Raw genomic sequence first — 14,684 nt, forward strand, 5'->3', positions numbered from 1 at the left:
TCCTCAAGGGTGTATATTTTCTCCTTTCTTGTGCATCCTAGTCAAAGACAACCTACTTCAGTTACTGAAATTAAATGGATTTGACACACAAGGGTATGCAGATGACTTAGGTATTTGCAAAAAAGGGATGTACGAAGAACAAACAAGCCAAACAAAACTGCCCTAGTCCCTTTTACCAGGAGTAGAAAACTATACATGCCAGAACTATTCTTGGGTGGCACAAAAATCCGATTTTCAATGGAAGCGAAATTTTTAGGGGGTAACACTGAACAGAAACCTCATTTGGAATACTCATCTAGATGCAAGCTTAAAACAGGAAAAAGGGTTTTCTTCGGTTGCATTCGACTCTATAGCAAAACATAAAGGCTATCTCCCAAAATGGCATACTGGGCATTTAATACCGTTGTGAAGTCACCTTGCTTTCTTACTTTGGTGGCCGAAGAAAAGCAATAACAAAATGAAACAAACTGCATAGACTAGTTTGGGTTTGCATAACGAATACGATAAGAATTTCACCTGCTAAAGCACTTAGTGCCTTAAGAGAAATACCTCCCCTATCTCTTCTAATATAAAAAGAGGTAACACTTGCTGCACTCATACTTCAAAATATTTCTGAGTTAAAGATCGGTGCAAATGAAAGAAACAAGAAATTGTATAGAAACACCCATACTGCAACGTTGTGATGCAAAAGCCCTACGCTCAGCATCTCACGGAATTTCGTGGTGTGAGCATAAATCTTTGGAAACAGGGCATCCAAATACTGATCCTGACTCAGAGGTTTGGTTCACGAAAAAAACGGAAGCTGTTATATATGAATCGAACTTCATGAAATCGTTACCAATGGGATGCAAGCCTACTATTCTTGGCAGAAATCCATGCAGAAATCCGGCTTATCCTCGAGGAGTAATCTAATTTTGTCAGACAGTGCGGCAGCCTTGTATGCCTTGCGTTCCTACACAGCTACTTCTAAGCTAGAAAATGAATGAGTTGAAGACCTTAATAATCTGGGAGCCAAAAACAAGGTACTGTTAGGATGGGCAGGATACCGAGCCAAGCAGGGTGCTATAGCAGTATTCTATGATCTAGAGACCTTCCGTGGACTCACAGAGCACATACTTGGGAAACCGTATATAACTGGGAAAAAAGCAGGGCAAACAACACTGAATTGAAGTCCCGGACAATGACAGGCCAAATTGTTTATACTCTCAGTAAGGAGTGTATCATCCAAACTCATTAATCCAAGCAGAGGACTTACGAACTCTTACTGTGTACTATAAGGGACACCGTAGTATACGATGTCATTTAAGTAAAATCTATCCGACACACAAATCTATCACTTTTGTAGGCTGGAGGATGTAGCATCGGTTCACATTCTCTGCGAATGCGCCGCTCTGGCAAGGTAGACCCATCTAGTTGACGTGAATCCTAAGCCACATGTGATATGCCTAAAGAAGCATATTAAAAGCCTCCACATATAGTAAAAGGCCGCAAGATCATTGCATCGACGCTCAATAACAGCAATAATAATAACCAGAGGCCTTTTTTGACTCTTTAATTTTTAAGTTCAAATAAAAAATAACTCAAGCGTGCTACACTATGAGGATGTTTAGCGAAAATGAGGTGTACAAAGTATGTTTTCTGAAAAATACCAATGTTACCATGTTGCAAGAAAAAGTTTCTGTTTTGTTTTGTTGTGTTATGATTAATTTGAATTTTTTTTTTATTTATTTTTAATTTTTTTTTCCTAATAAAAATGTATAGTCCGCCATATCAGCATATGCTTATACATATAAACATACTCACATCAGCATAATGTAATATATTTTTCCAACTCGTCTCGTTATCACCAAAATGTAGCCGCAACAACTTTTCTCCATATTCCTTTCGTTTATCCTCACTCACATTAGCATCGTCAGGCACTAAATATTTTGCATTATCACATAATTCATCAACCAATTCAGGATATTTGCGTGCTTCAGTAAACATAAGTAATCCTTCTGAACTATTGCCACCAATCAGTAACGGTATATCATTACCCCAAGCTGTACGCATCATTTCTAAAGGTGCCTTTGGTATAACACAATGTTCACTTTCATATGGTTCTACCGTTGGACCAAAACTGAACATCATACGTTGATGCCGCTCTTCAGTTGTTAACAATTCATTGCACACTCTCGCTATTGTACTCGCTTTACATTGTTGTAAATGTTCTAAAACTTGACTATCTACGTTAATGCCCCGATAGCCTGTGGCTTGACCCAATCTGTATGCCCAATTGAGTTGTGGTGTATTAGCCCATGGTGCTAATGCAGTGCCAGACATTAGAATGCATTTATGGAATAGGCCACGTGTTTGTTCGGTGAGCAACAACAAGTGTGTAGAGGCGGCACCAGCGCTTTCACCAAAGACTGTTATATTTTCAGGATCACCACCAAAGAATTGACAATTTTTCTTCACCCAGCGTAATGCTAATACCTGATCTTTGATACCAGCATTTCCGGGTATATCCAACGCAGGATCGTTTATTGTGAGGAAGCCTAAAATGTGAATTGATAGTGATTTTTAGTGTATATTGTGTAAACGTGTTTGCTCACGGTGTGGAGGAATCCAGTATGAAAGCGTAAGGTATGTGTAAGCGCCGTAGTTGGATGTGGTACGCTATGTATTGTAACGAATATTAGCAAAACTAAGGGATACAATCATCTCTAAGCCGATACTAAGCAGTCACGTGTATGTACATAAACAAATCAATCATTATGTCTACACATATATATGTACACACAAGCAGCGGAGAGATACGCACAAACACACGCATATATCTGAGATACTCACAAAAGTATGCAATCATCGGTGGAAGTATTACTCACATATACACGCGCATATGGCTATGCGAGAGGCTATAAACGTGCACCTGTAGTTTATAGATGGTAAGTTTATAGCTGGTAACCAAGTAGTAAATTCTAGAAGAAGAAACGCCTAGAAGTATGCGAACGAGACAGCAGAGAGTATAAAAAGAGCGAAAGCTGGGTAAGCAGCAATCAGTTTGATTTAAGCACGCTATTGGTTGCGAAGTATAAGTGTTATTTTGCAGTATTTTTAAAGTAGTCTAATAAACACCATTTTGCCTTATTGAATATTGGAGTTATTTTATTCAAGAGCTTAGCGATACGAACGTTAGCAGAAGGTTGCAAATAAGAGGAGTTTCACTAAATTCGTTACAGTATAATGCAAGTGTACGGTAGGTATAGGTGCAATGTATTTAATCGGTATGCCTTGTTGGGCAATACAGAATAAGTATAATCACTACACTGTAACATAAAGTGAAACATTGTAGGATCTAAAGTTGATATGAGCGAAACCAGACAGCAAATCAAGGCAAGGTAATTAGAGGAAAGATTTGTTATAGATATGCTATCGACGTGGTATAGGTGAGTTGCCGTTTTATTTTCGAAGTATTGTATATTTGCTATCGATAGCTGAGATTATCTATGAGTTGTCAATATTTATCGGTTTTTGTGAAAAAGCTATCGATTTATTATTGTTTATTTATCGAAAAGTTATCGATATGATGGCAAAGTTATCGATTTGTTAGAAGAAAGTTACCGATTTATTATCGAAAAATTATCGATTAGTTATGGGAGTTCTAGTAATTTGGTATTTACTATATGTTATAGAAAAAAATGTACACTTGTAGTCGAGAAATCATCCACTTGTAACAAATATGTTTTCAAAATTCATCCATTTATTATCGTAAAGTAATGGATTATTTACCGAAAAGATATCGATATTTAACTAATATGATTTCGAAAAGCTATCGAGATATTATCGAAAAGCTTTCGATTCTATGTCGGAGTTTTGGTAATTTTTTATCAAAACAATATGTATTTGCTATCGAAAAGCTATCGACTATTTACCGAAAGGTATTTTACAAAAAGTCATTGATTTTCATCAAAGTGTTATCACTATTGAGGATTTATAGAAAAGTTATCGATACTATAACCGAGATAATTTGTTTATTTTTATCGAAAAAATGGAAAATTTGTAATGGAGAATTCATCTATTTGTTGTCAATATGTTTTATTTACTAAAAAGTCATAATTTTATCAATATGTTATCGGAGTAATTCATTTTTTTTTTTGAACGTTATAAGAGTTTCAGTAATTTGTTGTCAAAAAAGTATCTATTTATTATCAATATAACAAAAAGTAATCGATTTGACACCGAAGTATTACCACTCGTCGTTTTATTGATCTGTTATCAAAATGTTATCGATTTGTTTTCAAAAAATCATCATCAAAAAGTTATCGATTATTTATCGGAATAACACCAAATTATTATTGCCATATTATCGATAAGTTATTGCGGTTGCGACTGTAAGATACAAATTGCCGACAGAGAGGGACTCTGGAAAAATATTTCTAAAGGATTTCACCATTTCGTGCACCACGAAAGACTGAAAAAGGGGAGTATTTTCTTCTACCCCAATTTGCTGAAGACATTTTTTCGTTCCATACAAGCCACATACTCTTAGAGCTCTACAGGACTGTCACATCGTATCAGCCTAGGTACTACATTGCTGAGATGTACGACCCTTGCGAAATCTCACAAGGACAAGGGTCTACGTTGCTTTATCATTGAGCGAATCACGCAAGCAATCTCAACAGTCATTGCGTATTTTTATATAATCCGATATACTCAAAAAAGGAAGAAGGACAACATGGCCTTGCAACTCCTATAGAAGTGGTCACGACTAATAAGAAGTGAAGCGCAAATCGGAGCCGCTTTGTTGTTTTTTTTTTTTCACTACATAATGGATAAGAACTCTTGGCCCTACAGCAAATTCAAGCTCTAAAATATAATATCCGCCCCAATTTCTTGAGATTTATTTTCAAGCTTCGTAGCTCTCTCCAGATCGGGGCACACGAAACCAAATCGATAATGTTCGAATTAACAGCAGTCATAATAACAGTGTCCTGGAATTATGCTCGCTAGGAGGTCAAAGTATATATTCAGACCATCACGTTGAATCAGCCAAGATAGGCATACACATACGCGTAGTGAAGAAAGTGCTCGCACTCACCCAAGAAAAGTGTGCAGTGAGCAGTTATGGTATATTACGAACAAATCGGACAGAGGCTCTCCGCAAAAGTCCTCAAACCACAGAAAGTTCGAGGGGTCAAAAAAAAAAAAAGGGGTTCACGAGGGAGTCCAGTACTAGAAGGGGCTAGTACCAAAGCGTACAGGAATTGTCTGCGATAAAGCATCACCCGCAATGCTCTCCTAAACCTTTGGAGAAATTGTTTCGAAAATTAGAGTTAGTTCTGGTAGCTTTCTGGTATGACTTGTTAAAATCTTTCATTTCAATATTCACCCTGTTATACTTCCGTGTATGGAAAATATAGGACAACTTCACTAATACCTGTATACGTTTTAGAAGTACTTAGATACTAACCCAAAGCACCCAAACGATATGCGACTGTTATAATAACAACATTTTGCATCATAAAATAATCTGGACTGTACATGTCACGTGAAGCTTCACCCATTTGAAAGCCACCACCATAGATCCAAACCAAAACCGGCATTGGTTTTTGCGGATTTAGCTGAAAAGGAAAATAAAATGAAAATATTAACGAATTTTTGTTTCGAGTATTTTTAACAACAAATCTCACCGTTTTCGTAAACACATTCAAATAAAGGCAATCTTCACTTCCTTGAACTCTATTAAAAATGATATTGTGTTGACTTGGTTTGGAATGCGTACGCGTACAACGACGAACATCAGTCCATGGTTCTGGTTCTTCAGGTGCTCGAAATCGTAATCGTCCAACTGGTGGTTTGGCAAATGGTATACCCTCGAAACTGTAATATGAACCACCATATATTGAGTGCCATTTTACACCCTTCACTTTGCCGTAGATGGTGTCTGTGATGATTTTTAGATTTGTACGTAAACGTTTTTGATTAGTTTTGAATGTCATATAGCTAAAAGGAAAAAAAACGGAAAAATTCATAAAAAGAAAGTCTAAAAGCCGTAAAGCTACAACGGGGTCAAAAAACGTTGATAGATAAGTATTTATATCCAAATGCTGAGCTATGAGTGTTCATTATAAGAGATTTGTCGGAATATCTACGTAAGAGATTACATCAAAGAAGAATGTATGAAATAAAGAGGATTTTAACGGACAGGCGAATAAGTATTCTAAAACTCCATAAAATGACTTCATATTAAAATGTTAGTTATTTAAGGGATCAATAGCAGCATCAGATTCATCCTATATAGTCTGGAATACCCACGAAGCTTTGGTAAAAGTCTAGTGGGGGGGTCGCCTGCTAATACGCTACGAAAAATATCGAGAGAGGTGTCAAACGAGGCGTCTTGACATCCGTATTAATAATCCGAAGGTGGAAAATAAAAATTTTAGCTCGTTCAAAAGATATTTACAAAAAACCGAAAAATGGCCCTGGAGCGCTCCGAAAACGGGTTGGTATCCATAGTATTTTTGCGCAGAACACCCTTCTGCGTTGGCGGCCTTCGCCCGCGCTTATAAAAAGTTACCTTGGGTCCCATACCGGTTTGGAGACCAAAACTATATCCGCGCAAAACACTTATGTTCACAACCGCCAACTTCAGAGGATCTAAGTCCAATGATCATTCGCTGGATGCTATACACGCTAAAGAGAAGAACAATCAGTCTAGAGCTGGGAACGACAACTGATTCAATTGTGGCCACCTGAGGAAGTCCTTAAGGGGTGTTCTTTATCCTCTCTTTTGCAATCAAAATCCAATCACATCCCACAAGCCATGCGAAGCACAGATAGATTTTGTAATACCTAGGACTGTCTATAAATCCTTGGAAAACTTGAAACAACACACTCTCACGTGGAATGCTCATCTGAATATTACTATAAACAAATCAATAAGAGCTAAATTTGCCTGCACTCGACCCTTTGGCAAAACATAGGGGATATTTCCCAAAATTTTATACTCTATATGTAGTTAATACGGTTGTGAAGCCATAGTTTTGTGGCCGAAGACCACGCCAAGAAGACCAGTAACAAAACTAAGCTAACTGCGTCGCGTTGTTTGTATTGGCATAACGGATGCGATACACAGTCTTATTGGCAATACCTCCCTTCTCTATTCTAATAGATAACGAGGCAACACTTGCCACAAAGACTAAAGATCGGAACATGACGGGGCAATATGAAATTATTAAGAAAATTCATAGAAAATCCCATATTGCAAATATGAAATGAAACCCCTTCCGTCAGTATCTCACCGAATTTTGAGGTGGCGACTTATCTTGTAGGTTATGAATGATAAATAATGAATCGTTGACTAGTAGTGGTCCACCACCGAATAACGCAAATACTGGTGTTAAATCGGCGAGGGAGTTACCAATAGATTTAGAATGGTGGACCGGTGGGTTATCAATGGCAGATCCGGTAGAAAAATGTGGAACACGTAACTGATGTAAGGATAGTTGATGATGACTAGTGTTTGAGGGAAAGTGAACCGTTGAGTGTCGACGGTGTCTGATTAAACGACATGTGGTTAATTTAGTCAGCATTATTCTTGGGTGCATGTCGATGCCTTATGAGACGATTCCCAAAAACCAGTTTATAGGTGGCCATTGAGTGTCGGTGTCTACTATTCGGGAGATAGTGAAAAGAAACCCTAATTTATTCGGTATTCTGGCACCATCTGCACGGTGATGGCCGACGCACCAGCATCTTAGAGATGTGGGAAGTACGAGAAAAACAAAAAAATTATACTTAAGATGGTACAACGAAAAAACCGGTTTGGCTGCATGCGGCATTCCAATCAGTATAAATCAAGTTTTGAGATATAATAAGTGTTCTCCTGTTTAGACGAGTGAATGAACCCGGAGCTTACATGTTTTGATATTTACTGATAACAGTTTCGCTGATAATACGATGTTTAAAGTCCGATTGTCTACTCAGCATTGTTGCCTTGAGCTAATGGCCGCAATGCCATTTTTTTTTAGCAAATCCAAAAGTCCAGGTCTTGTTACGTCAAGCTTGAAATTACCAAACATTGATATTTGTCAGGCTAATTTAAAGCTGTGCTAATTTTTAATGTACATTTAAGTCGTCACTGTTTATTGTTTGTATAGCTAGCACAATGTTCATTGGAAGATTAAATTGAGAACGCAAATAAACGGAGAGGGATAATGCAAGGCAAACAATTTATTTTAATTTAAAGTGCATACGTATCTAGTGCAGAGGCACCCAGAAGAGCTTCGCATATCTTTCCCCTACCTGGAAAAATTGTACGACTTGGCTCTTAATAGAATGGTCTGCGTTTCATTTCTTTTGTCTACATCAGGGTATAATTGATCCTCTCTAGTTCCTTTTGCGTTCAGATGGGATAAGTCAGTTTGAAATGAACGTAGCCAATTTCAAGAAACAATAAAAACAGCAATGAATGGAGTAAATAAAAAAATGTACACAATTGAAAGGAATTACTGAAGAAAAGTTCGGAGCTCCATACCGAGACTAAAATAATAGTATACTATAATCTATTATTTGAAAACTTGTTTTTCTTTTATTTGTGTAACCAAGCACAAGACAGCAAAATGTCGCAGATCATATTCATATTTGCCAAGAGGACGGAGATATTTTATAACATTGGTCCTGCTTTTTGACAGGTTTTTTCAGTTTGGTCGTTAGGCAAACTTCTATGGACTCAATCAGTCTGTGTGAGTTCCTCACTGACCAGCCAGTTCAACCTAACCTAAACCGTAGACGAAGAGCGAGATCCTGTCCGAAAGTACCCGTAGGGGTACGAAGAGAATATGTCGGACAATACCCGAAAGGATACAGAAAGGACCTGTACAATACTTGTAAGTGTACTGTAGGGGAAAGAAAAGGATATGTCGGACAGTACCCGAAAGGATACAAGGAGGAGCAGTAACAGTGCACGTAAGTGCATTAAGAAGAGTAGAAAAAGGACCTGTCCTGGTCTCTAAATAGGACATGCTCACATATGGCCCCCTTTGCCGCAAACTCCTTCGTCTCATCTCGGATTCATGCTATATTTGCAGGGATTCTTTGCAGGTACATGCTACTACAACGAATTTTAAGTTTGTATTTAAAGTTTTGCTGACGTTGTGCACCTCTGACCTAGTGCATTGTTTATATACATACATTCATAGCTACACTTCAAAAGAATTCAAAGAAAGCTTTGTCAACATATTACGACATTCCAGTGATTCTCCGTAAATTGATAATAAGCATAAAAGAAGCGTAAAAGGCCTCATTGAAGGAGAGATATTTTCGCATTTCCATGTAATGCAAAGTTAAATTTATTTATTTGACAAAGGCTCGGCTTCTTTTGGGTCTTATGAATTGTTTTTATGCTTGTTGCTGAGTAGAAGCGCTGAGCTAAAGTTAGCGTCATCGTGGGTTTCACAGCAACACATTAACCCAACAGCGTTAAGAGCTCTTTCCAGTCCACTCAATAGTATCTTTGCATATAATAGTTCATGATTCTATTTTGGTTTCCTCTACAGATAGCGCCTTAGAATTTATCCATGGAAATGCATGCCTCTCACAAAAGGCGAATAAAATCTGGGTACTCAATCCGGAGTAAGAATTACATATTTGCTCACCAAGGGCAATTAAAAGCTGATCCGCGGGAAGCAGGAAAGGCTAGTTGTGGTTGTAGTTTCCCACAAATGTGAGGAGAGTTGCTTTTGAGATGTTTAACGCATGAGATATTTACTGCTTGAAGTACAAGCTAAAACTGATCGATTGCTTGCTTTACTCTCTATCGCTGCGATCATACAACCCGTAGTTGAACACCGAATAGGTTTCCGAAGCTCTTGTTGTCGTTGTTGTTGAAGCAGTGCTTCGGCACTGGAACAGCTGATTATAAGCTTTTTTTATTTGATTTGATACATGAACTTCCGGCGCAGTACAATTTTGACATTTGTCCATCAAATTTACAAAAACAAAGTACATTGGATTATTATTTATGTTTGTAGGTAAGTCACCATGCTGCCACCTTGTATCGTTCCGCCATGGCCCCATCCAATAGGTGCGACCAATCGCAAATTGCCATCAATATCCTCTAAGGGGAGTCCAAGGAAACTTACTGTTTCAACAGGGGTGGACCATAATGAGAGGGGTGTTAGAGGCGTTGGTTCCACAATACAGTTGAAAACATGGTTGGTGTCATGTGGTGACACGTTACAAGCAGGATATATATTTTTTGTGTGTCGGGGTTGATTCTGGATAGGTAAGAGTTTAACCTATTACAGTACCCAGATCGAAGTTGAGCTAGAGTGACTCGCATTTCCCTAGGGAGTGTGCGTTCCTCTTCTGCAAGTTTTGGGTATTGTTCTTTGAGTACAGGATTCACCGGGCAATTCCTGGCATAGAGGTCTCGAGTGCATCATTGCCCTAGGTGATGCATCACTAGGAGTAAAGTAGTCTCTTTAATCTATAAATTTCCAATAAAGTATTCCCTTGCTATCAGGGATGAATCAGCATCTTTATTTATTATAATCTATGCATTTACATTTTTTTTGTTTTTAATTATTCATGGCGACCGCCGTGGTGTGGTGGTGGCGTGCTCCGCCTACCACACCTGGGTTCAAGCCCAAGCAAGTTTTTCTAAGTGGGGTCGCAAGCACTCGGAGTATATTTCTGCCACGAAAAAATTCTCAGTGAAAACTAATCTGCCTTGCAGATGCCGTTCGGAGTAGGCATAAAACATGTAGGTCTCGTTCCACCAACTCGTAGGAAAATGTTTAAAGGCGCATGACGCAAATTGGAAAAGAACCTCGGCCTAGATCTCTTCGGAGGTATATGGCGCCTTATATATATATATATTTTTTTTTTAGCTGCACTAAGTAGTGACACTTCTTAAACTTCAGTACATATTTATCTAACGCAAAATTGGTTTTATTCCTGGAGCCCCTTTTTCATTTGGAAATTACAAATTTTCGCAACAAGTAGGACATTTTAAAATGAATAAATGGGTATTCATTCTATAAATTTGTCTGCTTACGAGGGGTTCGCGTTCGTCGAAGAAAGGTTTTTGATTGATTTGTTATTAAAATTGGTCTCAGTGACTGCCGGTAAGGGGCTCGAATTCGCTCAGTAAAGCTTTCTCATCCCATTTTAGAGCAAATATCTGCCCGCGTCCAGCCAAGGGAGTCTCCGTCTAATAGATGTTTCTGTTAGCAGAGGTCGCTCTGTAATAACAGTTATTATACAAAAATAAAACTTAAATTAAAATTTTCAAATCCTTTGTGATTTTTGCATCATTCATTCGACTTAATTGAATACAGTTGGTTTGATTCCCAACAGCTTTTGAGCGGGTCACTAATAAAATTAGACCCTCTAGTATATGTTTGTATATATTTATGATGTGTGGTGTAGACAAGTTGTAAATAAAAAATTTCTGCGGCCTTTGAGGTTATGTGTATAGATAATACATTCGTGATAAGACAAGCAATTAAAAATTTACGCTTGAGTGCGAGTTCTATGCTTATTTATTTCACTTTTTTTTCAGGTTTATTTTCATTTGCAACTCGCATGGTTGAAAGGTCACGACAGTATGAAAAGCTAAACAATACGGATACATTTTGTAGGCTTGCTGTATTTGATCAACTTATTCACCGCGTTGAATGATTTTGTAGGCAGCAGACCTGCTAAATTGCCATTAAAAATTATTGATAACAAATTTATTTGTTGTCTTTCGTTTTAACTAATCTAATATATTGTTACGAATATTAGCAAAACTAAGAGGTGCTGCTATCTCTAGGCCGATGCTAAGCAGTGACGTGAATTCACATCAATAATTCAATCATTATGTATCTACATAAACGGAATAATAATTGCGTCTACACATATATACCATGTACGTATACGAGCAGCGGAGAACCAATGCACAAACACATGCATATATCTGAGATACTCCTGAAAGTATGCAATGAGAGAAGCTATAAAATCGTGCAATTGTAGTTACAGCTGAGAAGTTTGAGAGCTGATGGCAACTAGTAGATTCTGGAAGCGCCTAGAAGATGCGAACGTTGAAGTCGGAGAGTATAAAAGGCAGCAAATGTAGAGGCGCTGGAATTCAGTTTGATTTTAGCTATCAAGCAGTTATTGATTAAGCACGCAATCTGGCGGGCAATAGTAGAGTTTCATTTGAACTATCAATCAGTTTGGTTGTTAAGCAAGTTAGTTGCAAAGTATAAGTCTTATTGTGAAGTACTTTAATAAAGGCCATTTTTCCATTATTCAATATTGGAGTCATTTATTCAACAGTTTAGTGATACGAACTTAGCAAAAGGGCAAATAAGAGGATTTGCAAGTAAAATCGTTACAATATCATGGTTTTAGTGTTACAAATCCTCCGACGCATATGCGATTAACCCAAGGATATATTAAGTAAAAATTATTCTTGAATGGTGTCACTATACGAATTTTGTTTTACTTACTTACTTAATTGGCGCTTAACCGTCTAAACGGTCAAGGGCATAGGCATGGGGGGGCGGGGGGCAAGTGCCCACCCTTAAATTCATGAAGTCTTATAATTTTTTTTATTTATACAATTACTTTTATTTTTATTTTTGCCATTTTTAATTTTAGTGGGATGCATTTTTTATTTTTTGTGCTTGACAAACCCGCCCCCCTCTATCCCACCTAAATCCGATAAGAATTTACAGAAAAAAAGTAAAAAAATGGCAAAAGTTTACAGATGTTTTTATCGGTTCAACTTTTTAATTGGAGTACCAAATTTTGGTGAAGTTGAATGCAATTGACCCTGAAGTATTTCAAGTCCAAATATGACTACTTGAGTAACAGTTTTTATTAAGTCATTATTACAATTAAATTCTTTTCTTGAAGTGGAAAGTGTGGGATTATTACAATTACTTGGAATTTAATACAACATTCTTGGAATACATTTGGTTCATGGAGACTTAGCTTCTCTGCCATTGATTTAAAGTTAAAAAAAAAAAACAAAAAAAAAGTTGAATTGTTTAATAATAAATTACAAAGATGTACATACGCAAATTTTTTAAAGGTAAGATGTTTACTACTGATAACCTTAGCACTTTTAACCACAGTGGCTACCATTTAGATAAATTTAGTCACATTTCTATAAAACTGCAGTCTGCAATTAACCTTGGTAATTCCAAGCAGAGGCGCCAACACGTTATTCGGGCAGAGTTTGCTGAAATTTTGGATGGTGAATTTTCTGCCGCCCGCTTTTGAAATGCATTTTATACACATTTTTGTGATATATTATTGTTTGTTTCGAGATATTGTATTAATTAATAAATATATTCTATTTCATAAAATCGCAATGGCGCAAGGCGGAAAGTCCAGAAAAATTCATATTACCAGCGGGCTCCAGAAAATACATCCACCAGAATACATATATGCACAAATGCGTACAAATATATATTATACGATGATACTACAAAATCTTCCTGAACTTTGTCAGGGATCTGTCAGTTAGCCGGGTTTGACATCCACCATAATATATATATGCACTAGCGCATACAAATATATATATCCGGTGCTTTTGACAAAGCAAAATTTTAGACTCCCGCCTTCGGATTAATAATACTGAAGTCAAAACGCGTCTTTCGACAAATTTCCAGATATTTTTGGAAATGTTTTTGAATTTGATCCCTGTTCTAGAATGTTACCGAAATAAGTTTTATTAATTAAAATTTTTCAAGTAAAAGCCAGGCTGAAAGAGTTAAAGTATATAATGCATTTCCAAACATAATCACAAAACTATTCAAATTGAAGGGATTCAGATTTGAAGATTATCTTCCTCAAAAAGTTTTGTTCTTGCTTGATCCAAAATTGTATACTTGTGTCTTCAAAGCACCAAAACGAGAGATTGCGGAACCCGCCACGACTCGGGTTGAAGACGTTGCTGCTTCCTGTTTGAGTCTGCAACACAAGCCTACATGTTCAAAAGGTTTGAATAAATGATATAAATTTTTTGTTTTTTTACCAATCACAATATTTATTAGCATGTATACGCAGGTAATGTTCTAGGACAGTAGCCGAATGCTAAAAAATAGCTAAAAATCAGAAAGTGGTACCCAAAAACGCGTTTTGACCACAGTATCTCGAATCCGAAACTATAAACCCGATATCTCTGATAATTATCGATATATTTGCAAAACCAATTTGAAGTTTTTATGTGGTTGTTGTGTTTTGTTGTACACACAAAAAATTCGGTAAAAGTGTTCTGCGCAGAAATTCTGTGCAAAACGCGTTATTGGGTACCACTTTCGGATTTGTAGCTATTTTTTTAACACTCGGCCACTGTCCTAGAAGATTACCTGCGTATACATGCTAATGAATAGTGTGATTGGTAAAAATTATAGCTTCATGCTGATATCATTCATTGTGAGTTTCTCAATAACAAATAATTGCTCGTATTTGTAGAAAATTTAACAGATATTCCATCGAACGATCCGAAAGAATGCACTTCGAAGTGCGATGAAGGCCAAACTTCGACCTCTAGTCATCAACCTACAAATTCCTCCGATCGTGTTAAAACAAGTTCTTCCACTTCACCATCATCATGTTTAAACGAAACAAGTTTGGAAGAATATCACTCACACGATTCAGGCTTTTGTGCTGGACAATCATCAAAGTTATCAACTACTGACAAG

The 14,684-nt window shown here is 37.2% G+C and overlaps 1 protein-coding gene across 2 annotated transcripts in view; it reads right to left on the reverse strand.

The window, feature by feature from the left end:
• Positions 1-14,684, reverse strand: part of LOC137250040 (esterase B1-like) — a 57,693-nt gene that overhangs the window by 3,570 nt on the left and 39,439 nt on the right. For both annotated transcript variants that reach the window (XM_067782262.1, XM_067782252.1), the window contains exons 2-4: positions 5,673-5,985; positions 5,453-5,603; positions 1,804-2,537 (exon numbers count right to left, since the gene is read on the reverse strand). In XM_067782262.1, coding sequence (XP_067638363.1) covers positions 1,804-2,537; positions 5,453-5,603; positions 5,673-5,981 — 1,194 coding nt within the window. In that variant the 5' untranslated portion in view covers positions 5,982-5,985. The remainder of the gene's footprint in view (positions 1-1,803; positions 2,538-5,452; positions 5,604-5,672; positions 5,986-14,684) is intronic.

This window comes from Eurosta solidaginis, chromosome 1, assembly GCF_040869045.1.
Source record: "Eurosta solidaginis isolate ZX-2024a chromosome 1, ASM4086904v1, whole genome shotgun sequence".
NCBI classification, from domain to species: domain Eukaryota; kingdom Metazoa; phylum Arthropoda; class Insecta; order Diptera; family Tephritidae; genus Eurosta; species Eurosta solidaginis.